General features: G+C 44.9%; 1 protein-coding gene across 1 annotated transcript in view; it reads left to right on the top strand.

Moving 5' to 3' along the window:
• LOC135250249 (stAR-related lipid transfer protein 13-like) overlaps nt 1–26,693 on the top strand; it is a 50,401-nt gene that overhangs the window by 13,388 nt on the left and 10,320 nt on the right. The window contains 9 exon segments of the mRNA XM_064326347.1: nt 14,693–14,764; nt 18,534–18,615; nt 19,826–19,889; nt 20,334–21,622; nt 21,849–22,022; nt 22,455–22,614; nt 22,904–23,036; nt 24,636–24,846; nt 25,715–25,829. Coding sequence (XP_064182417.1) covers nt 14,693–14,764; nt 18,534–18,615; nt 19,826–19,889; nt 20,334–21,622; nt 21,849–22,022; nt 22,455–22,614; nt 22,904–23,036; nt 24,636–24,846; nt 25,715–25,829 — 2,300 coding nt within the window.

Below are 26,693 nucleotides of genomic sequence, written 5' to 3'. Positions count from 1 at the left end.
CCCACCCACACCAGGAGCTTCTGTCATGACAGGGTTAACATCTGCTCATTTGGCTTTACCATCTTGCCAAACCCTCGTGGAATAAATGTGGACTGTTTTAACATCTTCTCCCTGTGTCTCTGTGCTGGAGGGCCCCAAAGAAAGCCACTTCGGTGGCCTGTGGCAGGCGTGTTTGCCACAGTGGCGCCCAACGTGGGGCTCCTCCGGCACAGCAAAGAGGCACAGGAGGGCCAGCCAGGAAGCACACTGGAGGAGGGGCGGCTGAGGTGTTCCCGACAGGGCTTCGGGTGGATCCTCCGGGCCAAAAATGGGGAGCTGAAGATGACCAGGGAGGGGAAGGAGGCAATCCTCAGCTGGGATGCTGAGGAGCTGCACCTGGCCGAGAAGGCAGGTCAGCGACGGGCGGTGCACGAGAGGTGGTCGCGCCGTGAGCTGGACTTGGCCGGGAAGGCGGGTCAGCCACGGGCGGTGCACGAGCGGTGGCCGCGCCGTTTTGCTTCCTTTCTCGTCCGTTTTGGTTGTTTTTAGTTCTTTGTTTTGGCCTGGTTGGTTTGCCCGGAGCCCATGAGGGGATAAGCCTGCAGCCGCCTGCCAGCAGAGCCGACTGGCGGCCACCACAGCCACGAGGGTTCCTGGTCCCCAGCACCACACGGCCAGTCCACCAGCCCACCAGCCCAGCCACCCCACCACAGCCCCTGGAACAGCCCAAGCCGGTGACGCCCCCACCAGCCAGCAGAGCAGCCCAGGACTTCCCGTGCTCCGGGAGGGAGGAGGAAGAAGGGCTGCCTTGTCGTCAGAAGGAGGGGCACAGCATGTACTGGACTGTTCCGGGGCCACCCACCCTGACTCTCTTTTTTTTTTTAAGCGTGTTTAGAGTTTATTTTTATTTGTCTTTTGCTTTGTTGGGAGTGCAGGGGTGGGGGGGGGGTAGGCTTCGGCCAGTGATTCTCCCTGGCCTCAGTTTGGCGTTGGGGGTATGTGGTGTGGGGATGGCTGGTTTAAGCAGCCACACCTGCCCTGGGTCAAGCTAATTAGACCTGGCCAATTGGATAATTGGTGAAGAATTAGATAATTGGCCAGGCTAATTGGACCCAGGAACAGGAGTGGCTGCACCTGTGCGTAGTGAGGTAATCACTGCGCACAGGTTAAATCTGCCATCCCCACCCACACCAGGAGCTTCTGTCATGACAGGGTTAACATCTGCTCATTTGGCTTTACCATCTTGCCAAACCCTCGTGGAATAAATGTGGACTGTTTTAACATCTTCTCCCTGTGTCTCTGTGCTGGAGGGCCCCAAAGAAAGCCACTTCGGTGGCCTGTGGCAGGCGTGTTTGCCACAGCTTCCTAATTATTTTGTTTCATGAGTATGTTTGTGTCACTGGTACATGTTTTCCTCTCTGGAATCGTTTTCAGGCTTTTTCCCTGTTGGTTCTGTAGGTTCCAGTTTTTTTCTGTTCACTCTGCTATAGCTCACGTTTCTCAGTGATTTTATTGTATACATAAGCTATATCAAATAACAGATTAGTCTGACTACAGTCATACCCAGTCGTATGTAAATTTACATTATAAGTGCTAACGTACTGTATGCGAGTCACCATGGATACGAGAGGCCTCCAGGCGGTTGAATAAAGGAACTTTGTTGTTCTGCAAATGGAGCATCACAGCAGGTCTGGAGCTGTTGGCTTCCAGGGAATGCTGTCTCTCCTTCCCAGCTAGGGCTGAGCCAGGAGCCATGTCAGGCTGGATCCTGTTCTGCCCCGAAGCCCTCAGCTCCCCAGTGCAGAGGAAGTGTCTGTCGTTGGTCATTATTTGCATTGAGGGGAATTCCGTTTGAACCCTGATCTGATTGTTCCTTCTCACGTTTCCATGGATTCTGGTGGGAATTGTCGAGTGAATCCCACGAACGGGCTGTGGTGTTGCTGCCACTGCGGTGTATATAAATTCATGTGGCCCGCTCCAAACTTGTGAAAGTTTTTCAGTAGCTTCTGAAAATCATGAATGCAGTGAAAAGATTGTAAGGGGGGCCATACGATATGGCTCATTCCAATCTCAACTGTCATCAAACCCAGTGGAGGCAGTACGGAAGAGAGAGCAGGCTTCTGTTGGGCGTCGTTGGGAGTTCTGTTTGGATTGGTGGGGGATGGGGGGAGGAGGGAGTGCCAGATTCTTATCTGACTGCCGGAGGAGGCAAAAGAACAGCTTACAGGCTGGAGTGGGCTTTGAGTTTTCAGTACCCGGCAGGGCCTTCTCCCACGGTGTTAAAGCCACTATGAGTTAGCCTGCTTGAATCAAACTTCCCCTGTGTAGTGGCCTACCCTGTCTTAGCACAGCCCTGTGTCAGTGTTGCCCTGTGTTAGTGATACCCAGTCCTGCGTTAATGCCACCCAGTATTAGAGTTGCCCAGTGCCAGTGTCCTCTGTTAATGTTTCCCTGCATTAGTGCTATCCTGTGGTATTGTTGTCCTACCCAGTGTGCCACCCAGTGCTATTGCTCTAATGTTGGCTGTGTTAGCATAGCGCTGCTTTAGCAAGCCTCTGCATTCCCGCTGACGGGATCAGACGTCATGTTCTGGCCAGTGGGGCCAGCCGGTCTCCGAAGACTGGGCCTTTCCGGCGCACGTCCATGCAAGAGGAAACAGGGGAAGGTGATGAGGAGCTTGCGGGAGGGGAGGGGGGTCTCTAAAACTGCACACACTCAGGAAGTGGCCTCAGACTGAGTCACCTACGCCGGCCAGAAGTGGGAAAGCCGCACGGGACAGAGCCAAGCCAACATATTCATACCTAATGAGGAGGCTTCTCAAAGGTATTTATGAGAAACTGAGATTGCGAACATTTGTGTGTGTGTGTGGGTATGTGGGTGTGTTTGTGTTTTGTATGTATGAGACAAGTTTGAAAGTTAATATTTCTCCCGTGTTGTTCCTGAAGTTTTGGGGAAAAAAAACGTTTGTCATAGCTGGGCTTTAACTTTCTGAACCTCACACAGCGGCAGATATTACACTGCCATTAGAAAAGAGCACATTTTCATGGAGAGTTGTCCCTGTCTTGGATTCAAACAAACTAACAAACAAACAAAAAATAATTGTATGAATTTTATATGTTGTCCTTTTACTTTCCCCTTCCATTCAGGCTGGAATCATTTAGTTACACAGTTTTGAATGTTTAAGTAAGGTCTGTTCACCCCCTTCCTCTTAAAATGGTATAACCTCATGGGAAGTGGTGGGGGTTAGGAGCGGCGGTGGTGGGGGGTTGGGTGGATGTGGGTGGGGTGGGGGTGTCTGAGGTGGGACTTTTGCTCTGGAGGGACCAGATGGTTCTCAGCATGTGAAGAGTCAGGAGAAGCATGTTTCTTTAAGCACCAAATCCAAACCTGGTCAGTCAGAACCCCTTTTGTGGAATCCTGTTGGCTGTTGCTTACTTGGAGGCAGTTTGTTTAAAACTTCTTTTTTGCTTTTTGGAATTTCCTCTGCTGTTCTGTGGATGGCATGGACTTGTGGGATTTTTGAACATTGCCAGGCTGTTCCTTCATGGGTGTAGAACTGGTTTCTCTGTTGTTCTCTGGGTTTCAATGAGGACTCAGAATAAGTCTGACAGTTTGCTCAGGGAAAGGGGTAAGTCTGGGCTTAAAGTGTGCAGTCAGTAGTTTTCACACTGCTTTCTGCAAGTTTTAACGTTTTCTTCACATTCCACTTTTGTAGACATGGAAAATATTGACTTTACATGGTTCTATGTAAATATAAATGATTTTCCATGTCTTTTATTTTGTTCTTTTCTGTTTTGACAACTCTTGACCTAGCTTTCTTAAGATACAATATGCATATTCTTTTACATATACTTTTTCTTAATACTGGTAACTTGAAGATGGCGTTGATAGACCACCATTAGGGAAGCTGTCAAATTATTGGACTTTGTGAGGCAACATTTTTCATTTATTTAACAAAGATGATAGGCTGTTAATTAGGAAGAACTTACTGAAACAACTTGGAAGTTCTCAGTGAAATGAAGTTTGACTAAGGTGCTGTAAAAGCATTTTTAATGGGAATAGCATGTTGATCTCTTGCTGTACTGTATTCGGCTGAGCCATGATACATTGTGAGTTGTTGGATCCAAAATAACTTTTTCAAATGGGAAATTTGCATAATTTAAATAATCCCCACCTACTGTTTTTTTGCAGAGTATTACTTCATTACTCAGTTTTTCTCAAAAATGCAGGTGTTACAAAGGTTACTAGAATGAAATTTTACTTATTTATCATAAAGAATCAATTTAGCAAGAAGACGTGTTTGGACGTTATTTAAGTTCTTTAATGGTGTTTCTCATTGAGACATCATTTAAGACAGAACATCATTTAAGGTCTCATGGCTATACATTTTTGTAAGGTAAAATATATGTTAGCATGCAGTTAAAACTCTCTTATTTCTGTTAGGGACCAAAAGAGCAGTCATGGTACCTGCGAGGTTTGTACCTGTATTTAAATTTGAAGATGAGCCCTCTGGACCTCACTTGCCCCTCTCCTTGGGACCTTATGGTACAAGAAAAAAAAAAGCAAATTACCAAGAAAATTGGTAACACTGCAGTATTCTCTCTGACAGACCTTGAGAACTCAAGTAGTACTGTGGTAATGCTAACAGATAAGTACAATGTGAAGTATACTGTGAGTGCTTGTAAAACACATTTTATTCTATATTCCGGTGCTGTTTTGCAGACTGTGGTATTAATTTAGGTCCAAGTGGTTGCTGAGTATTGATTACATTTGAATAATATAATAATGGACTCTGCTTATTTATATATGTATAGTGCTTTCCATTTCAGGGTCTCACTTGGGTTATGTGTATCTAAGAGTGCTTTCTGAAGTAAATAACTATAATTAATGTAAATAATTAAATGATTGAGAGACTTGTATATCTGTAGTGCTCTGGGGTAAGTGCTTGTAAAACAGTCTGTTCCACTCGACTAAATACAACTCAATTCTCCAGTGTACAGGAAGGCATACTGTGTTGAAGGTGACACAACCTTTCAGACGAGATTTTAAAACAAGGCCCTGACTCCCGTGACCTGACAAGGCATTTACTGCAGATATTTCCCTGGTGTCCTGGAAAAATGTCCAACCTGGCTCTATAAACATGGCCACCTAACTATGTCAGTTTCATTGGTTTAATAATTCTCTCCCTTTCCTCCTCAGCTGAAGTGTGCTGAGCATTCAGGCACAAAATGGCTGCTTGTCTCGCCCAGGTGGTCGCTGCATGTTTTAGGTTTTTCGTTTGGGGCAAAAGACAGGGCGTGAGGACACTCTGGTGCATCGCAACTCAATTAATTTATTAGTATTTCAAAATGCCCTATTTGACCAATCGAAGCGTCGCTGTTCTTAGTGCGTCCCTGTGTCTACACTGGGATGGCAGTGCAATATCCCTTATAACTTAAAGGTTGTGCGTCTGATTACCAGCTGCCATTGCATTCTTGAAGCAAGATACTTATATTCAGCTGCATAAATTGACTATATGATAAAATGTAATCTGTGTAAGTCATTCTGGATAATAGCATCTACTAAATGCCTAAAAATGGAACACAATGCCCAACCTCACAGCTTCAACAAGTGTTTCAGCCATTTACTGGAACTGAGACAACGGTGACCTTCGAACCCCCTCAAACCCTACCCTCAATGCATCTCCCTTGTGTTAGCACACATGTTCAGCCCAGCTGGAATTTTAATTAGGTAATGATGTGCAGGAAGAGCCCAGCAGCATGGCCATTGAACTCCTGGACTTCAATGGTCCTCATTGTGATAGGCGTGGAGGCATATTAGGGAATCAGTGGTAAACGACAGACCACATACATGCGTTCAAATTGTGCTGTGCTTCACGCTTGTTCATCATAGGAAATGAGAGCAGGGAAGCATGGGAGTCATGGCCTGGTGGGGGTGGGGGGGGGGCTTGCTGCCCTTTGATCTTTTCTGTCAGATTCAGTGAAATATCATATAAAGGACATAGTAGCCAAACTTAAGATTTTTAAAAATCAGAGGGGTCTTGGGGTACTAATTAGGGGAAGGGGGTGGGGGGGGGGGGGGGGGGGGCTAGAGTGTTGTCTAACATTGTTATATAATAAATGCATCTGTAAAGGCATGAAAACATTACCTTTACTGTGCATAACAAATTACCACTAGGACTTGAAAGGAGCAACAGAAGTTACTTTTGAATTCTGTAGCCTGCTTGCTTTTTTAAAATTATTTTTTATTAATTTAGAAAGAGACAAAAGTCGATTTTGGCTATTCAAAAGTTGTTTTTTGCCTGAAGACACTATAAAGTGGCAATTGGCATCACAGCACAAAAAACAGAGAAAGTTATTGGTAGGATTAATGAGCTATGGGGAGATCTGGCCTTGGTGTTTGCCTTCTCTTTTAAAGGTCTTCACACTCGGACTCTGAAGAGGTGTTAAGAAACGCTGTTGCACCTTCAAGGCCAATTCCCAGGTTGTGTCTGTGTTCCTGAAGGGCACTATGTGAGAAATGATCTCACCTCATTGTTAACTTTGAGTTTGCCTCCACATGTGAACCGGAGCAGGGTCAAGTGTTTATTTGAAAGCTGAACCCTTAGACTGTAGACCCAAGTAATATTATTGCTGATACCGATTTAATCGATTTTACAGGAAGCATCTATTTTCACTGGTATTAAAAACACCATTTTGGCACCGTACAACAGAAGCAACAATAATGGCCACAGGCTCTCAGTTCTGCTCAGGCTGACACAGTATTCAGATATTTGAAATATTTTAACACATTCGATGGCTGTAAAAGTCCTGAATTCATTACTTGCAATTTTAATCGACACATCTTCAACAATATTCAGATTTGTTTTCTTCCATGTGATTGTATGCTGACGTAAAACATTTTAGGTACTTGTTTGACCATGGTTTGATATGACCACCAGCTCCTTAAAGACCACCAGCAGCCACAGAAACCCGAATTTGAATCCTCTAATGAGCTTCGAGTCCTCGGTTTCCAGCCTGGTAAAGAGCTGCAGCTGGCTAACTGCAGTCACAGACTCCCCATCCCACCAAATAACCATGAACTAGCCAGGCAGGCAAGACCATACACCCTATTAGAACAAGCTAGTGCTTGTGCTCATAAGGTTCTTGGCTGTAGGTAGAGGTGCTCCAGTTTATAGAATAAAATAGAATAACTACATTTATTTTAGCATTTAGCCTATATTTGCTATTACTATTCGAGGCCGGCCAGCAGAGGATGGGCTCCCCTGAGAATTATTCACCTTTGGGAATTTTTTCCTCACCGCTGTGTGAGTTTTTTTCTTTCCATTGTGGAGCTTTTTTACCTCACTGGGTCATTTTTTGGATGTTCAGGCCTGTTTTTTGCCCGATTTTACATTTAATTTATTTTTTGTTATCTCTGGAAAGTGTCCCTGTGTTCTCTTACAGTGCCCCTGTAAAAAGTGCTATGGAAATAAGATTTAATTGAATTTAACTGAAACTCAATAAGAGAGTCTGGCCCTCCTGTGCTCATTAACTAAATATAAACACATTTTAAAAAATCCCAATAAATATAGAATGTTCAAAAATGTTAATCGTCAAATGAAATGCCACTGAGGGTTTAGGCCGGACACACGCAGCTCTCTCAGTCATAAACCATGAGGTGCTCAGCAGGAAAGCTGGGGTCCGATTGGCATTCAAATGCCTCCCTGAGTGCAGACAGTGCCCTCCTGATGCTCAGGCCTTCCTAACCGCCATTAGCCCCACCCCCCAGTTTGAGCACGTAGTGGGCAGACCATCTGCTCGTGAGCCGACAGAGTGGGACCGAGTGGTCCGTGCCGCCCACCTTGTCCTGCCCCACCCCTCTGGTGCTTTTAAAAACTAGTAATAGTACAATAGCTATGGCATGTTGCTGCATACCATTCCGCCTGTGGTGCTGTGGGTCCCTCTCTCAGTAAGTCCGATAGTGCCACACCATTTTGTCAGTTATGTACAGTACGCATGGTAAACTTGAATGTATGCTTATGACTAAGGGTGGCAGTGTAGCTTATTTTTTAGGCAACTGTACTGTAAGGTAGGTTTGATTCGCTGGTGAGATACTTGTGATTGTATCCTTGACTGAGGTACTTAACTTGAATTGGCTCATAATATTCGGCTGTATAAATTAAGGTAAAAAAATTATACAAGCTTTGTAAGAGGCTCTGGATGAGAGTACCTGCTAAATTCCCATATTATTTTTTATTAAAGTCCTATATTATCAGTTTCAGAGAATCCATTGAAATGCTATATTGTGTAACATCTTTCAGGATCCTGAACTGACTAGTCTGCAGGCATCCTTAAAGCCCACAGTTTTTTAGAATGGACTCAGAATAGCATTTTATTTAAAGCCTACTTGTGTTGACTCTCAAAAGGGTTATTGCAAAACGTATCTAAAGCTGGTTGTGCGAGCTATCACCGATGAGGCAGAAGAGCTTAAGAGCTGTTTTGAAGCACGTTTTCGTGGGAAAATCACTTCTCCTGATGTCCAGTGTTGCACTACCTCTTCTGAAAGAGAGATGCTGATGCTGCCTCTGTTTACCAGTGCAGTAAAATAAATCTGTTTTGAAAGTAACCCTAGGAGTGCTACAGCTGACAAATTGGTCAGACCTCCTCCTGCCACTGTGTCCCCTGTTGTGCATTGAACCTGTATTTACCATCTGGCAAAATGTGTATTAATTAGTTACTGTAACTGTCCTGTCCTGCTGTCTCTGTCCATCTCGGGGAGCGCTACGTGAACAGAATCAGGACAAGTGTTGTGTAGGGATGTTTTAAGTGTTGCTTTTTGCCTGGACTGGATCTCAGTAGCTGTCCCCTCGCAAGGGGGTAGCTTTAGTGGGGTGCAGTGATTTATTGAATGGGGGCGAGAGGCACCTTGACAGCTAGTCTTGCCAGGATGGTAAAAAGAAGGAAAGCTGGTGGAGGATCTCTCCCCGTACCCTGTGTTTGTTTCAGGATGACAGTGTTTAAAGTCCTAACACACTTGCATGCCCAGGCGGTTCTCTGATTCACTGTGAGAGAATATTGTGTATATTCAGGAGGAACTCCAGTAGAAGCTAATCAGTATTGTGTTTTGATTTGTGGCATCTTGTCATAGTCCTTTTTTTGTTGCTTTTATGGTAATTGGGCTGCAGATAATAAAAAAAAACCTGCAGTCCTCTTTTAGTAGCATGAGAAGCTCATAGCAGAAATTCATGATTTTCAGGAGAAATGACTATGGCCCCATTATGTCCCCAGCTGTGTACCCAGAGGAAGTGGCTTATTGGCCGAGTTCTGACGAGCACCCGTGGGCCTAGCTGAGGGATCAAAAGACATTGTCTCCCCACATTTCAAAGCCATTCTACAGGAAACACAAGGTGGAGGAACTGAACGGGTCAAAGGGAGCCTCTTAGTCTGTCTCCCTCCTTCTCCATACACACACACACACACACACACACAAACACACACACCTATGCACACACACACACACACACATACCTACACACACGCACGCGTACACACACACGCACATGCACACACACACATACACGTGAATGCGTACTGTACACAGTTACAAACAGACCAGTTTTCACACTGGTCAAAGAAGTCCTGGAATATGCTGGAATGTTTCACTGCCTGACGATGGCAAACAGTCCCTGAATGGTAGTGTTTGAAGATATATCACTTTTTTGGTAGTCCCTGCATCGTTAGTCAGTCTTCACTTCTAAGACATGCATTACTATTCTGGAATCTGAATCTGAATGCTTTGCCTTTTACCTTCTGCATTTTTGAGCCACCACTTCTCATCTACACTGTTGGCTTTATAGTAAGGCTTCTCATTGGTTGGTGGGGTATGTAAAGGATTCAGTACTTTGCGTATCATGAGACATTCTGTTACAGCTCTAGCCGTCAATACCCTCCTCTTGGGCAATACTGAAACCCTTAAAGGATTTCCCCCCTTTTTATTCTTTGCTCTTTCACATGGACTTGCCGCATTTTTACCATGTGTCTCTTAACACACTTCCCCTGGTTTACCCAGTTACTGTGAAAGAGGAGCACATGCTCAGTTGCACTCCCGTCATCTGGTTACCGGTTCCCCTTTCATTGGTTTGAGGAATTAACACCACATGATGGATCAAAAAAAATAAAAATAAATGTATAAATCTATAAAATTGTTATAGCCATCACAAAATGTTTCATGCACATTGAGGAACAACCTGATTAGATGGTCATTAGGTTGTGAGATAACATTATGATGACAACATTTCCTGAACAGTCAGGGAGTGCTGGCTCTCCGGCTCCAGAGTCCACCCTTTTTCAGGGTTGTTGGTCAGATATCTTTGTATCTAGGCGGTATGGTTTTATGCATCTTGATTTTATTCATGTATCTCTATTCATGCATTCAACTGAATGCCATGTTTTCAAAGCAAATCAATGACTGTCAGGCCAGCAATCCCATGGTGCATTGCTATATTGTGTTTATGAACAAAGGCTTCAGCCTTTTTAAAGGCACATAACAAATAAGGATCTTTAGAAAGTAATTAAACGGGAACCAAATAAAAGATAAGTACCATTCTCTGTATTTTAGATTTTTTTCCCACTGGAGGTTCCCTTTAAAGGTTTCAGTTTCACTTAACTGCTTTAGTGCCTACGTGTTGGCCAAAATCACTCAATAGGCCATTTATAAAGGCTTTTATCGATACGCCAAGCTGCTTAAAATGGACATGGTGCTTGAGATCCTGTCGGAATATTAATAAAACCAGAAAATACAATAGGCACCATACACAGGCTACATGTATGACTTTGCCTCCTTATAACATTGTAAGGCCATTCATATCTGACTTTTTACTGGGCTTACAGGGTTATAGAAGTGTTCCAAATAACGTTTGACTGAAGTCTGGAAAATATAATGGTTAAGGAGTTAGGGGACAGGGAGTGCTCCTCTTGGTGGGGGGGTTGGGTTGTGAAGTCACTGGGAAGCTCAGGCGGGGTGGGGGGTTTAACCAGGAGGTCCCGTCCCTGTTTAGCGCTGCCGAGGGACCCTGGGGGGTTTGAGGAATGTCGGGCCGAGGAGGAAAACACTGAGTCTCACAGACAGGAAGCGGGTGTGAGGCATTAGCCCACGCTCCTTTTCGCAGTTTCGATCGGAGACAGGGACTGCCAGGCATCCGCACTTACACTTCTTTTAAACTCCCCTTTTAGCACCTTCAATCTGTGAAATTTAACAAAAAATAACATTTCTGTTTGTTACTTTCTCCCCTCCTTTTTTACAGTTTGTATTATAGTGAAATGTTCTAGTGGTGTCAGGTTTCAGCCACGGGATCAGTCAGTATGTGTACAGTGATGTCAGATATGAAAGTTCAACAGCTCCACCACTGCTCCCAAGTGCCTAGGTCAGTGAAGGCTCTCAATATGATGGTGGAATGTAACCCAGGCAATGTGTGTTTGAGTGGGAGGTTACAGCTACAAGGCATTACATTTTTCCCATTGTAATGAATGGACCCCCCAAAGGATTCTTGGGTCTCCATGGTAGTAGCGCTTCCGAGCAATTTACCTGGAAATTGCAGGGGACTGTCATCAAATGAGAGATGAGTTTCAGCTCCAGTGGCCAGTAGCTCTTATGTTGGAAACTGTATGACTTCCAAAAAATATGGAAGTCACACAATGAAAAAAGCCTAAAAAAATATGATGAAACAAAGAATTCACATCGATATTGGGAGCATGCCGAGGTGCTGATTTTAAAGATCTAGGCTAGCAATAGGGAGGGGGATTCCCATAACCCAACAAGTCTCTGTTTTTCAGACTTAAGCTGTCATTTTGAATTTTAATCAGTTATTACCATAAAAACGGAGAAATGAAAACCTCATAGATAGATTCGGTGAAAGAGTTCAAAGTGAAATTCCCCCTGGCTTCAAATATGACTGCACAGGGAATTTGAACTGAATCTGTTCCCATGCTGTTTTTTTGGCCGCAGGTGAAAAATCTGTGCAAATCTACCCCATGCATCTACCATGCAAATAATTCACATTTTACGCTGAGTGTATGAATGCACCCCTTGATCTTTTATTGAATCCAGGCCGTGCCAGTGGTGACTGTGGTCGGTAGCTCTGCGGGGTGTAACGTAATTGGCCTCAGCATTGTCCAGGATTGCGGTTAGCAGGATTGTCCATGTCTCGCTCTGCACCTTGGTGATTGGAAGTTCTTCAGCCTGAGGTGCCAGCAGCCCATAGAGCATGCCCTTGAAGAATCAAAAGAGCGTGGCTGGTAGAACGTGCTTCGAAGGAGAGAACATGTTCGTGTCCCCTTGATCAGAAGTAGGATGACGCAGTGATGAGACTGGGCCTACAAAGAAAACCGTGCCTTCCAAATTGGGGAAAAGGGAAAGCGAAATTAAATATCTATCACAAAAAAATAGGTTGGATGTTGCATTGGAGCGAGAATGGGGAGCCTACAGAAGCTTCTTGCATTACATTACATTTATTTAGCAGAGGCTTTTATCCAAAGCGACATACAAAAGTGCATATCAAGGTCTGGTTTTATAAGGGCTATGAAGCCATCGTTCATTTTTAAGACTTCTAAATGGCGGGTCTGCTTAAATGTTTCCTGGTGTGTCTATGTGGGTTGTTTGAGCCATGACGCACTGATACCGTTCCCTCAGAATGAAAGCTTCTCTGAATCTTTTGAAGATGAATCGATCAGACCAGTCTCCACCCCCCCCCCCCCCCCTCCCGCCTGCTCCATTAGTGGGAGGAGTGATGACAGCCTCACTTGGCTCTTGGCTGTGACCCTAAGTGAATATTGAGTTGTTCTGTCCAAGGAGGTGTGCTTGTGGAACGACTCACAATCACCGAATCCAGAGAATATGCCGACCAGTCCAGCAAGAACAAGAAGGGTTACCGTGCAAACATGATCCACGTGTCATCATGACATTTTAATAAGAAAAAATTAAATTATATGGAGCATCTGTGTGCTCTGTGCACTTGATTGATGCCATTCAAATTCCTTCTCCTCTGAGATGCAAATGAATGTAGAAAACTGCCCTTGTGGTGTAGCGTGGGTTTTGATGTTATACCTCCCTCCTGAAAAAGCTAATGCATTTTTAAAGAGGAAACTGGACTTAATTGAGTTATAGATGTCTGTAATTGGGGCAAGACACTGATGGAATCCTAATTAAATGTGGATTACACCCAGATAAATATTAATGAATATATAAGAGATAAAAGATAGCATGACAGTATCTTTGCTTTCATATATGATTGGAGCTGGATAAGTTTCAGAAGGAGCTGTTCATATTCCTGTATTAGAGTTCCTTCAAAGGAAAGATAAAGAAGGGATAGAAATTCTGAAGTTGTGCAGCGATGAAAGGGGTAGCAAAGAGGTGAAATTTCGCTGTTGGCTATTTGCAAGTAGTGACATTAGCTTGCACCTATTGACATTGGCATGAAGAAGCACTAGCGTACGTTTACCCTTATTGACATTGACAGGAACTGACAGAAGCAATAGCTTACCTTTATACACATATACTTCATAGACTTCACCTTACAGAAACCCATGCTGATGCAGCCAGAATTCAAACTGTCGATCCACTCGCCTGAGGGGTGAAGTTCACCTTTCGTTGATCCTAAAGCTGGGTGTATATTTGCTGTGGAAACTTCGGCTAGTTCATATGAACAAAATTATGTAAAATGACGTGCTTATGGAGAAAAGTTTGGCCAAGAAGGCTGTGTGCACTGCGGTGACCAAAGTCAATGGGGAGTTTTGTTTTCTCCACAAACACCAAATTTTATGTCATTTAGTTTGTACAACCAACTGAAGTTCGTTTTTGCAGCAAACGTTCTCCCAAAAGTCACCCCCTTAGGTAGATGATCTGCATCAATCTGGCAGTACTGTGGAGCTGGTGGCTTTCAACGTAGTCCTTTTTCACTTCTGAGAGCTCAGTTTACCTTGTTTGGTTCCAGTGAACTTCTGGAAACCGAGATGCGAATGTGAATAGCCAGGATATCCCTGGTACTCTTTATGCAGTGGAAAGCTGATTTCAGGTGATTTGAAGAAAAAGCAGACCCTCTGGTTTCCCAGGAGCAGGCTTCAGTATCCCTGTATGAGAATATCTTCCTGTGCGGGGAATTCACAGATGTTATTGACTTTATTTGATGTACCTTTTGCAGCAAGCTTTAGTATGACACTCAGAGGTACAGGACATAGGTATGGCGAGCAATACTTGCCAGGGACGTATGATTCTCAGCAGAAGTGTCAATAAACCAGTTGTCGCTTAATTTCCATAAATAAATATTTGAACAGGAAGTCAAACATATGTGTCTGTGTTCTTTGCATCTATAATGCAGTTTCTCTGGTGGCAATGGCCGCATAATGCATTGGACTTTTCATTTCTAATTTATAGACTAGATGTTAACATGGGATGATTAGGGTGTCAATATGTATGTCAATAAACCAGACATAAAGTGTACCCACTCCCCCAAACATAAGAGCATTCAGGCTGAAAAATGAAAAAAGCAGAATGAAAATTTATCACAAAGACTGCTAAGGAATGCTGCTGACCCAAGAGATTGGAGAAAAGAAGCTGGAATTGAAGATGGAAAATATCCCTTTGGTGTTTTAAACAGCTCTTTACAATCAACTTCTAATTCAGCTTGTAATTAAGGGTGGCACAAGCTTATAACTTTATTTACTTATTTATCTTTCAGAACATGAGGCGAAAGAAGCGTGTGATTGGCTTCGAGCAGCTGGATTTCCGCAATATGCACATCTCTATGAAGGTAACCGTCCCAATTGTAGTTGCAGTGCATTGCTTTTATAGCACAGCTAGCCTCAATGTTATACACTCTTTTTACTAGTGTCTAGAATGGGAAGTTTATGTGATTGGTTTCCACTAAAAATTATACAATCTGATTGGTTCTAAATTGTAGCGTAGGCTATATTATGAAATTGCTATTAATTAAAGGTATATTTATTCAATGTGTTTTCTGGAAATAAATGTATATGTGTTTTCTTTTTCAGAAATGCTTAAAATAATTAATTTAATAATCCAAAACTAGGGGTCATTGCTGGTGCAATATTCCTGAGGAAGAATAATTGAGGTGGATTGATAGTAGGGGTTGAATATAATTATTCTTAAATTACTGATCTCACCAACAATGTCACACCAACCCGCAATTAATTTGTACATGTAGCATTTCATTTAGATTTTACATTTACATTTAGGCCATGTGTGCATTGTACTTGTGCATACAGTATACTGTTATAGGATACTGTTTATGTCATAAACACAACATGGCTGTTGTTGGACAATAGCCTGCACATTAAAAGTAATGTGCCCTTATGATTATTTGGCATGTTGAACCAACACTTTTTTCCCAAGTTTATTTTCTCATACAGCAACTTTATTTTTCCTTTTTTGATTTGTGGTTAAAGATCTGAACATGTTTTGTCAGTGTTGGATCTGAGAACAAAAGGGGTTACTCTTCAGGACAGTATTCATAAAACATAAAGTAGCAATGCTGATCCATGACCAGCTTTGGCCTTTAGCTCATGGTAATATTCTAAACTTATCCATTATAAGTTTAGTGGTAAAACTAATTTTAGATCAGGAGTGCTACTCTGAGAAACTTTCTGAATATGAATCCGGTTTGTTCTTCTGGTATTAATATACTCTATTTATAGAGGTGTTGTGATTGCTGTTTAATATGTGACAGTTGAAATTACAGGTGAATTATGTGTAATTATACAGACGGGAATGTCACCCAGGACCGTAGTTCATTATAACTCTTGTTTCTCACTTTGCAACAAATAATTTTGCATTTAATTTTTATGTTCGCACTTTTTTGAACACCCCCTAACTTAAAAACAATTCAGAGAGACACAGTTGAACTTCTTTGAACTTTGCAATAGAGCAACAGATTAACTGGCGGTGCTGTTGAAAACGGGAACCTACATATGCACAACATAAAAGTACAGTTGCTGAAGTATGTGGTTGCACAATCAAACTTCTGAACAAAGAAAAAGCAAAACTGCATGAAAGCTCGCTAATGGCCGGATGCCATAAACACTAGCGCGATGTGCGACTAGCATTAAGAGCTCCCCAGCAAACTGGGCTAATCAAGCAGATCACTTGAGTGGCCAGACGGAAGATAATTGAACCAGCTGCCACTCTGTCATTAGGGCGATCTTAATTCCAAAGCAATGTTCGTATTAAATATCGAACCCCATTTGGCATTCTTGTCGGAGGCATTCTTGTTCTCCGTTGAAGCCAGATGAGTTGCATGTGGGAGAAAGAAAACAAGCACTGGGATACTGGCTAAGGATTGGCTAGGATAAAGAGATGCACAAGCGGGAGTTGTGGTGTTTAGGGACTGCGATTGGGTTCTGCGTTTCTGTATTTCAGGACTGGTGTATCAGCATGCTTTTTTCTGTGGCCTTGAACAGAGGAAGAGGGAAAAACAATAGCAGGACATGATGTAGCAAGAATGACAATAGACGCAGGATTCGTTCATTCAGTCATTCATTCATTCATTCATTCATTCATTCATTTACTTATTTATTTGCTTACGTACTTATTTATTTTCCACACTGGGAAGTTAGATTTCCTGTGAATGAATGCAGAATGGGGAGTTTTTATTTTATTACCTTTGTTGTTGTAGAATTAATTCTCGCACTCTTTCATTGAATACGTGGAAGTGGAGGAATGGGATTTGGTGTCGACGCAGGAAGATGAAGCCTCTCAGTAATGCCAATCTTAACTCTCTTTTCATCACCTGCCTGTCAGGCGCGGCCTGTCCTGCTCTGCGGGGACGAGCAAATCCTCGATCTGTGGAATAGAAGCTATCAGCCGCACTACTTAGAGAAAATGAGCTTTCAGAGTGAGCTGTTCCTGGGTAGGGACTTTAAAAGGAGAGTCCCTGCAGAGAGAGAGAGAGAGAAAGAGAGCTTTAAAAGTAGTCTGCGGAGAGAAATACAGATGGTGTCGAAAATTATTTCCATTTGTGGCGCTAATGCCCAAATTTTACCTCACAAAAAAAATTCTAAATGCGTGTAAACAAAAGAGAGGGGACAGACCTGGATCAAATACATATTTGACATACTTTAATTCTTTAGATGCCGGTAAAAGTTGTATATCCTCATGTATATCGCTGAGATATTTGTGTTTTATTTTTATTTTTTTTGAGGAGAGCAGACAGTACGCCCTCCTTTCATATTTTTTGCCATGTTTTTCCCGCAGATATAGAAGGGATCACAACTCCAAAGGCACCATAGCGGGAGATTGAACCCCCACAATGCGTGGAGAGTGCTCCACACATCTCAATGACCCCTGAAACAGAACACGTTACTAGCCTAAAGATATGAAATAAGAATTTTGTTCCGCACATAAAAAAAAATAGATGGGTTTAGTTCGTTCTCAGTAATCTGAAAGAAGTTGAATTGTGTTAAGGTTTTTTAACTATAGTATTTGACCCAGATCTGATCCTTATTTTTTGTGATATCCATTGTCTATAAATGCACTCGCCATAAATGCAGCTCTGATGAGTTTACATTAAGTGAACTTACCAGTCAGCTCAACGCTTACAAAAACTCCCAGGATTTTTAGCGGAAGCAAGTCTCATAAACAGGAACTTTGCTTCTCGTCCTGACATTCTAGAGATAAGGTGTTCTGCAGTCAGCCAGACAGGTATGTGCATGCTAGCAGCTGTCAGTGAGGGGTACGAGCTCCCCTGTTGTGCTGGAGCCCGTAGAGTGAAATGTACTGTCTGGCTCCCTGGCGGTTGTGTTAGACGAGAGTAGACTGCACACATAAGCTGAAGAACGAGAGTGTAATGCCGTTACGCAGATTCCACAAATGGAAAAAAGTATAATGGAGCAATACTCAATGGGTTCTTGTGTTAATTAAATGTAAAAGAATGAGCTGCCGACTGATCAGCATTTTGGAAAGGAATATTCTCTAGGGCATCTTCTTACTGATTAATCTCACCAGAATTAAAGTGAGCCCTGGTGAATATTATGCGGTGTGCCCATACATGTATCTGTGGCTGTACGTGTGTGTTTCTGTGTGCGTGTGTGTTTGCGTATGTGTGTTTGTGTTGTGTGTGTGTGTGCGCATGCGTGCGTGCATGCGTGCGTGCGTATCTGTCTGTATGTCTTTGGCAAATTTTCAGAATTCAATGATGAACTCCTCACTGATCTTTTGGAAATTGTTTTTACCTGGAAGGGCTTTTTGCTGTGAGAATACCAGTCATGGCTGGGTGTTTTTGTTTTGTTTTTGGAGCAATGATTTTTGGCCTCTCGCCATGCAGTCTGCACAGACTTACTTGATAGACACATCAGATGTGGGCCTTGCTTTCTACACTGAGCTGTTGATCGATCGATCTGAGTTCTGGCTTAAAGAGAAAGCGTGACTGGATTACGCCCCTTGGATTGAACTGAAAATCGCAGATGCCAGAAGGGCATCTGTGACAGCTCTTTTTACTCCCTCTGTTTCTGTTGGTCAAATCCAAAGGGGGGAAAGTGTTCGATTTTCTGCCCGTTGCCTTTCAGATGGCCTGCTGCCCATTGACATTTCCTCTGTCAAAAAAGACCACGATTTTCTGGACCAGGATTCACTGAAATCGCTTTGTAGGTAAGTTAAAACAGTTTCTTGGCCCTTTAAAATGTGTGTGAGCTCTCAGTTGGATCCAAGTCAGCGTTTGAGTCATTCTAACATATAACTACTGGCTCATTTTGAAACATTACCTGAGGAGGGACTCCCCAGTCCACAGCCCCTCTGAGGTGCCAGTGGGCTCTTCTGCGAGGCTGAGAAGCTCTGAGCGGGAAAGTGAACTTTGTAAATCGGCCCTGTCTGTTCTCCCCCCGAAGCGCCCTCTATGTCTCCAGCTTCTGGAAAAATCCCTTTGCAGTTGAATTATGCTTTGAACTTTAAATTCTATGTATTTTGTATGGCCCTTTTTTTTTTTTTTTTACAGAGGACTGTCGCAAAGGTACTTTACACAGAAACAGAAGGAAAATTTGCATGGTCGTTGACCACTACCAGCATTCTGAGCACCCGTACTTTGATTATTCATAAAAACAAAAAAGTGCGAGGTCTTATTCTTCAAAGAACATGGAAATCACACTGATGGCAATAAATCTCAGAGCCAAGGCGTACAGATCTGGTTCAGAGTGCTGCAGTGAGTGAGGGTAGGGAAGAAAAAAAAAACATTCAGTCGAATACATTTGGAAATAAATATCCAATTTATTCTGTTTCACAGTAGGGCTGGGATTTGGCATGGCGTGAAATTCGTGGGCTGAGGGTCTTGAGTGATGTACAGTCATCAAATGCTACCTTTCACCCCTTCTAGAGGCCTGCAAAGATGGTCTGTCTGTGCAATCTCAGTCTGGACCCCTTCTGTGTGCGGGAATCTCCTTATGCCACGCTTATTGGCATGAAAACACTGACAGGCGCCCAGTCCCTCCGCCGAATCGCTGGAATAAACCGAGTTTTAAACCAAAAGTGTTTCTATCATGAAGTGAAGAATTATGATGATTCTATTACCATGGAAATGAGAGAGAGAGAGAGAGATACAGAGCGAGAGAGAGAGAAAGAGAGAGAGAGTGAGAGAGAGAGAGAGATTATATGTCATATGGGTCATTGTTAATTGTTTAATTGTGAATTGCTTTGGCGGGATTGTTCATAGAGTCATGTCAATAAAGCAAGAATTGAGAGAGAGAGAGAGAGAGAGGGAGGGAGACTTTTTTTAAGCGTACAATTTCCTGTTATTTTCATCACACACTTGGGGTTGCCAGGTGCAGGAACTCTCCTTTAATCTCTGTGTTTGTCCGTTTCTGCACAGGAGGCTGACAGCGCTGAACAAGTGTGCGTCCATGAAGTTGGAAGTCCACTTTCAGCGGAAAGAGGTGGGTGGGATGTTTACAGCTTGTTCTACCTTCAGTTACGCTCTGGAAAAAAAAATCGTTTTGCATTCTATCACTCTTATCACTGTGGTACAGTACGTAGCCTGAGCTCCTGCTCTGGATGCTGAGCTGTATAAACCAATGTGTGAAAGGTAATTCACCCTATAGGCAGACCACAGGACAAGAACACATAAATAACACAATTATAATCTCACAGTAGAAAACGGTGAGATTATTATGCAGTCATGGCATAATACAAAACCAGTCACTTGGTGGTTCACCACGGCAGATCTCGCTAACTGACAATGTATACATGACAACTTCATATACCTGATATTCCTGTGATTATTAGTAGAGATATTTTTTGTCTGTGTTTATTTGTGCCTGTATAAAAATGTACGTATGTTATATGTTAGTATGTACATGTGTGTATTTGTCTCCTTGTAGAGTGAGGATTCGGAAGAGGATGATCTATGTGCAATCAGCGATCGGTGGGCATTCCAGCGGGACAGTAAAAGATGGTCCCGATTGGGTGCCCTCTCGTACCCCTCCCCTTCCCCCTCCCCGGGGGTAGAGCATGCCCAGACCTCCGAGGGGGAGTGGGGCAGCAGGGAGAGCGTTCTGAGTGACCTCAGCGACCTGGGCGCGGCCTCGTCGCATAGCAACAGCAGCCTGGGCATGCAGAGCGCCCGCATCACTTCCTCCAGCTCGACGGTCGCCTCCTCCTCGCACAGCGACCCGCCCCCCGCCGAAGCTCCGCCCCCTGGACGCGCCCGCCCCAAGAGGCGCACCAGGAGCTTCCTGCGCAGGATCGAGTCCTTCCGCCACAAGGAGAGGGAGAGCGGGAGTGAGAGGGCGGCCGCCGATGCTCAGGATACGCCCCCTGCCACCGGCGCGGACACGCCCCCTCCCGCCAGTCTGGCCTGCACGGCTGGTGACAGGCTGCCCGGAGGCGGGGGGAGGAGCCGGTCGCCTTTCGCACGGCGGGCGCTGACCCTGGGGAGGGCCTCGACCGCGAACGCGAACGGGCCGAACGGCACGGGGCGTTGGGGGAGGGCCCAGAGCGGCGGGTTTTGTCTGGAGGATTTCCAGGTTCCGCCGGGCTCCTCCGATTCGCCGGAGCAGAGGGGGAGGGATCGGCGGGCGAAAGTGGTGCACCTGCCCCCGGACCACAAGCCCGGTACCTTCCCCAGGTCCCTGTCTGTGGAGAGCTTGTGTCCCCCTAGCCCTGGCGAGGAACTGGAGGGGGCGTGGCGGGTGGGCGGAGCCTCGCTCGATGATGCGTGCGTCGGCGGGGCCGAGTCCGCTGATTCGCCGGGGTTGACTGGCTGGAGACGGGGCTCCTGCGACTCGGAGGGGAGCGTTTACGACAACATTCCGGAGCCCCCCCTGGGCGGGGCCCCCCAGGACATCTCCCAGCACCTGGACGACATCCTGCAGCGTGTCCAGGGGATCCAGCACAGCCTCCACATGTGGTCCCGCAAGATCTGCCCCGAGATGGAGGACGAGGAGGAGGGGGAAGACGAGGAAGAGGAGGGCAGCCTCATCTCGGGCGGGACGGTGGAGACGGTCTGCACCCCGAGCTTGCGTTTCGAGGAGCACTCCATATCGGACGTGGGCACGGCGGCCAGCGACGTGGACAGCACAGGAAACTCGCTGAACGAGGGCGAGGAGCATGAGGACATGAGGGAGCGGCGGGATTCAGGAGTGGGAGCCTCTCTGACCAGGCCCAACAGGTGATGAAAACAATATGATATTGATTATATTAATACTAATTCATAATATTAATAATATTTATAATTTTGTATTCATTATATTAACATGAATGATAATTCTGCCAGATATTGTCAAGAGCGCCTTAGATTCAGATTGACGTTGAAGGAAAGGTATAATTATAGCTTTGTTGCTGTAATAACAGTTTTCTGTGGTTGCTCACTGTGGTTCCCCGTGCCTGTGCTTCAGGAAGCTGCGCTGGCACAGCTTCCAGAACTCGCACAGGCCCAGCCTGACGTCCGCGTCTCTGGAGATCAACCGGCAGGCGGCTGCGCAGCTCAACCTGCTGCAGAAGTTCTCCCTGCTCAGGCTCACCGCCACCATGGAGCGCTACTCCGTCCCCAGCAAGCAAGGCTGGAGCTGGTGTGTGGGCAAACCGAACACAAAAATAACAAACTGCATAGAACCACGGACACACACAGAGACCGTAGATCCATGGATAAACAGACACCTGCAGATGTACAGACAGACAAAAAACCACGCAGACATACAGACAGACAAACAAAATGACAGATGGAAGCAGAGACACAGACAGACAACAAAAGAGTGTGGGTTTAGAACAGAGATAAAGGCTATACATGTTTTTGGGTATGTGCCAATGTGTGCTAATTGCCTACTCTTATGACAAATCCTCAGTCTTTGGTTGAGATATTTAGCGTCTGAAAGATCAGTACTTTCTGCTCTATTAATACCTCATTCCTGAATCAGAGGCTTTATGGAAAAGATTACTCATAAACAAATTAGCGCTCTTAAGCAAGTCCACCCTGGACTCCTTCCCTTGTGCCCGTTCTACAGGACCGTGCCGAAGTTCATGAAGAGGAGCAAAGCCCCGGATTACAGAGATAAGAACGTGTTTGGGGTGCCCCCGCTGGTGAACGTGCAGCGGAGCGGGCAGCCCCTCCCCCAGAGCATCCAGCAGGCCATGCGCTACCTCCGCAGCCGGTGCCGCGACCAGGTGGGCCCGCCCCCCCATCCCCTCGCCCCAGAAACGAACTCATCTCTGCCCTGGGAACATTACCCGTATCATCCGTCCATTGCTTTCCTCCCTTTTATCTGTCAATGCCGGTCAAACTTATTTCAAGCACAATGAGCCCAGTATGTTTAATTCATCTATTGAATTACTTTTGCAAGTTTTGTAATACAGCCGCACATTGAGTCCAAAGGTATCTCGGGTCGACGTGCATATTCCTATTTCCTGGTCAAAAAAACATCATGTCCTTATTTGAGAAACTTTTTCTGGGCAGGTCGGAATATTCCGGAAGTCGGGGGTGAAGTCCCGGATCCAGGCGCTGAGAAGACTGAACGAGGCTTCCCGATAGCAGTACTGGGACTTCGAGCCTGTCCCGCGCTCACAGAACGTTCTGCAAATTTACCAATGTAGAGAACAGAGGCATACTTCACGCTATACGGTCTAACCTGTGTTCACACACTGGCCAAACTCAAACACAGAAGTGTAGCTGTACCAGGGTTAGCTTGTGTTCATGGCTAAAGTCACTGGCATTTCTGGAGATGTACCAATGTCAGTCTGTGTTCATAGCCAAACTTTCTTGCCTTTCTGGAGATGGACCGGTGCTAGCCTGTGTTCATGGCCGAACTTGCAGCTATTCTTGGAGATGTACCAGTGTCAGTCTGTGTTCATGGCCAAACTTTCTGGCATTTCTGGAGATGCACCAGTGTCAGCCTGTGTTCATGTCCAGACTGTCAGAGACGTGCCGGCCAGTACCAGTTTCATTTCATGTACAAATGAAATTCCTTATGTGCTGCAACCATCTGTCAGTGTGCTTCTTCCAGCATCGCTGACAGTTTCTTGACTTATATGCACTTTTGTAACATCTTCTCGGATTTGTTTGTTTCTTGCCTTCCTTGACTCCGGCAGACTTAATTATACTCATAAAGTTGCAATTGACAAAAAAAAGTTCACATGCAAACAGATGGAGCGACAGAAAAAAAAACGTGTTATCGCTCTGGAGTTTTTCTTGACAACGCCGTTCCACTTTTTTTTCTCGGTTCCTGCTTTAAAAACAATAGAGCTGACACTTCCTCCGCTTCCCTTTTTTGTGTCGAGCGGGGTTCGGATCCGCCCCAGAGCAGAGGTCACTCCTCTTACCCTGGGAGCCGAGAGTCCCAGGACCGGCCCCCATCCCTCCTGTCAGCCACGCCCCTCTTAGTTTACCCCCCCGCCCAGTCACCCTACACCTCCCCCCAGTGTCTTACATCTCTATTGTTCTGTCAGTTACAATAGAACTAAACTGAAGATAAAAACAGACTAATTACAGAGTAATTGACCGACCCAGATGTAGCATGTGTAATTATGTCTTATCCAGGCCCTTATTTTCACTGATGGCTAAAGACAAACATGACACCAAACCAAACTTTAGTTTAAAAAAAAAAACTTGAAATGCTATTAAAGTTAGACAAAGAGGTTCTATCTCAGGGGGTCTACTCTATATTTCTCACCCCCCCCCTTCCTTAATATCTGACTCTAACCCTCCCATCATCCCACCCCCTTCCTCACTCTGACTTCACCCTGCCCCATCTCCTCATATCTCTCTGTCTAACCCTAAGTCCTTCTCTCTTACCCTCTCTCCCTCTCTCTATCTCCCCCAACCCATTCCTTTCCCATGTCTCTCTTTCTCTCTCTCTCTCTCTATATATATATATGTCCGTTTAAATACAAATAATAACATAGATGGTTCTCTCTCACTGTCTTTGTCTATCTCTTCCTGTCTATCTCTATTTCTCTATCTTCCTTTTCCCCCGTGTAATATATAAATATGTTAGTCTTATTTTATTTATGTCGTCGTTTTGTGCAATAAAGGAGTCTTCACTACTAAGCATAAGTGCTTCAGTTCTGTATTGACATGAAAAGTTTAATTTCAGTCCATTTCTGTAAAAAGAATTTTAACAATATCTCTCTCTCCCTCTCTCTCTTTCTCTATCCCTCTCTGTCTCTCTCTCTCTCTCTCTCTCTCTCAGGGGTTCCTAAGGAGCAGCAGCTGCAGGCCGCCCAGGCTGCGGTCATCCTGCTGCCGGACGAGAGCAGGGAGGTGCTGCAGACCCTGCTGTACTTCCTGAGTGACATCGCCTCCGCCCTGGGCAACCAGATGACTGCGGGGAACCTGGCTGTGTGCCTGGCGCCCTCCATCTTCCACCTCAACGTCTCCAAGAAGGAGGGCAGCTCACCCAGGTGTGCGGCTCCTACACCCTCTCAACTGGGCTCTCTCTCTCTCTCTCTCTCTCTCTCTCTCTACCCCCCTCTCTCCCGCTCCCTCCCGCTCTGTCCCTGCGTGTGTGTGGGTGTGCCCACGTCTGTGCGCAGAGGCCACTTCCTTGTTGTCTTTAGGGAGCCGCTGCAGGATGTGACGGGATGTAGCAGGGTTGCTGCGGATACGGCACCCCACCCCCCTGTAATAATGGACCAGGGTCCACTCAGTCCCCCGCTCCTGCCTCCAGCTCTGATCTCATTACCATCTCGCGCAGTTTGGCCGGACCGGCCGCGCAGATGTGCTCAGTGCCGACCGGTGTTTGTGGGTTTTCATTATGAATGATGCATTCCGAGATCATCACCATTACCAGCTCATTAAGGTCGAAATGTCTTCCTTGCCAATTGGCATCTGAGTGCTTGCCTGCCTCCACCGAGGTTTGTTGAAGGCCTCCTCTCCCCAGGGAACACTCTGTTCACACCTATTCCCTGTTTTAACTTGAGTTCACCAGGGCTCTCCTGCTCGCTGTAGCCTGAGTTCTCCAATCCCCACCTGCTGTGTACCTGTTTTTTTCCTCTGATTCTGGTGCTAAATGTGTATACCTGCCTGTGTGTACTTGTCTGCAGACTGTCATCTGTGTTCAAACAACATTAAAGTGCTCGTATGCAGTGCACGTTCCCGCTTGTTAGTCCGTTCTAGAGTACCTTATCTATCATAAACCTCCCGGTGGATCAAATCACCACCACGGAAGTTGAATATCAATGACTCGCGCTTAAGCCATTTTACAATACGGCAGCCCTCCTGTGGATCAGTGCTTTCTGTTAACTGTTTGCTGTTTGTTTTTTTGGACAGACTGATTCACGGGAGGAACACGACCAACAAACCGGATCACAGAGATCTGAATGAGAACATGGCCGCCACGCACGGGCTCGGTCACATGATTGCGGAGTGCAAGAAACTTTTTCAGGTAGACTACGCCAATATACAGTCAGAATAGACACTACAAATCCACACATGATTGGTGTACATTAGAAAATCTATGCATAATACATGTACACGCAGGACATCTACACGCAATCAGTATGCAGTACACACAGGACATCTATGAATACACATTATTGCATAGTATATCTATTCTTACACATATACGAATAGAATGTTTACAAACAGCATGTCTGTGCCATAACTGCACAGAGGACATCCACATATAATATATCTACACAGCACGTGTGGATAATACATCTGTGTTAGTAAATCTGCGGACACTTCTCTGGCATCGATTTATAGGAGAACCGAAAGTACTGCTCATCAATTTGGCATTTTGGGATCAATAAGTTACTTTCCGTTCAGTCCTTTTTTGTCATCAAATTTTGATCATACAAACATATGATCGTCCATCTACTTCCATGTTTATAACATGTAACGTAGGTCAAAGCCATGTTCCGCAGGGAACATGGGTTTGACGCAGGGCCCGAAACTGACTTTACCCCAACAAATCTGTTAATTAGCTTCAATTCTGCTATTTTTCGTGCTACAACAACAAATTAATTAATGTGCGAAAGCTAACTCGCTGTTTATATTATCAGTTTATTTTTAAGGGCTGCTTATTGTCAATGGCAACTTGAGGCATCCAGCTCTCTCCCAAAAAGAATACGAGTCTGATCTGGGTCTGACCTAATTAATTAAGTCTGACCTGTTAGAATAAAGAGTGAACACAAGGGTAACGAGAAGCAATTGATTACATCACCACAGCTGTAAATATGCGGGTTTTAGCTTTCTGTGGGTCTTGTCATTCAGGTTGAAGAGATGCTGCAGACATCCATGCGTATTT

Source organism: Anguilla rostrata, chromosome 3 (genome assembly GCF_018555375.3).
Source record: "Anguilla rostrata isolate EN2019 chromosome 3, ASM1855537v3, whole genome shotgun sequence".
Taxonomy (NCBI): Eukaryota; Metazoa; Chordata; class Actinopteri; order Anguilliformes; family Anguillidae; genus Anguilla; species Anguilla rostrata.
This window is presented reverse-complemented; position numbering and strand designations above follow the sequence as displayed.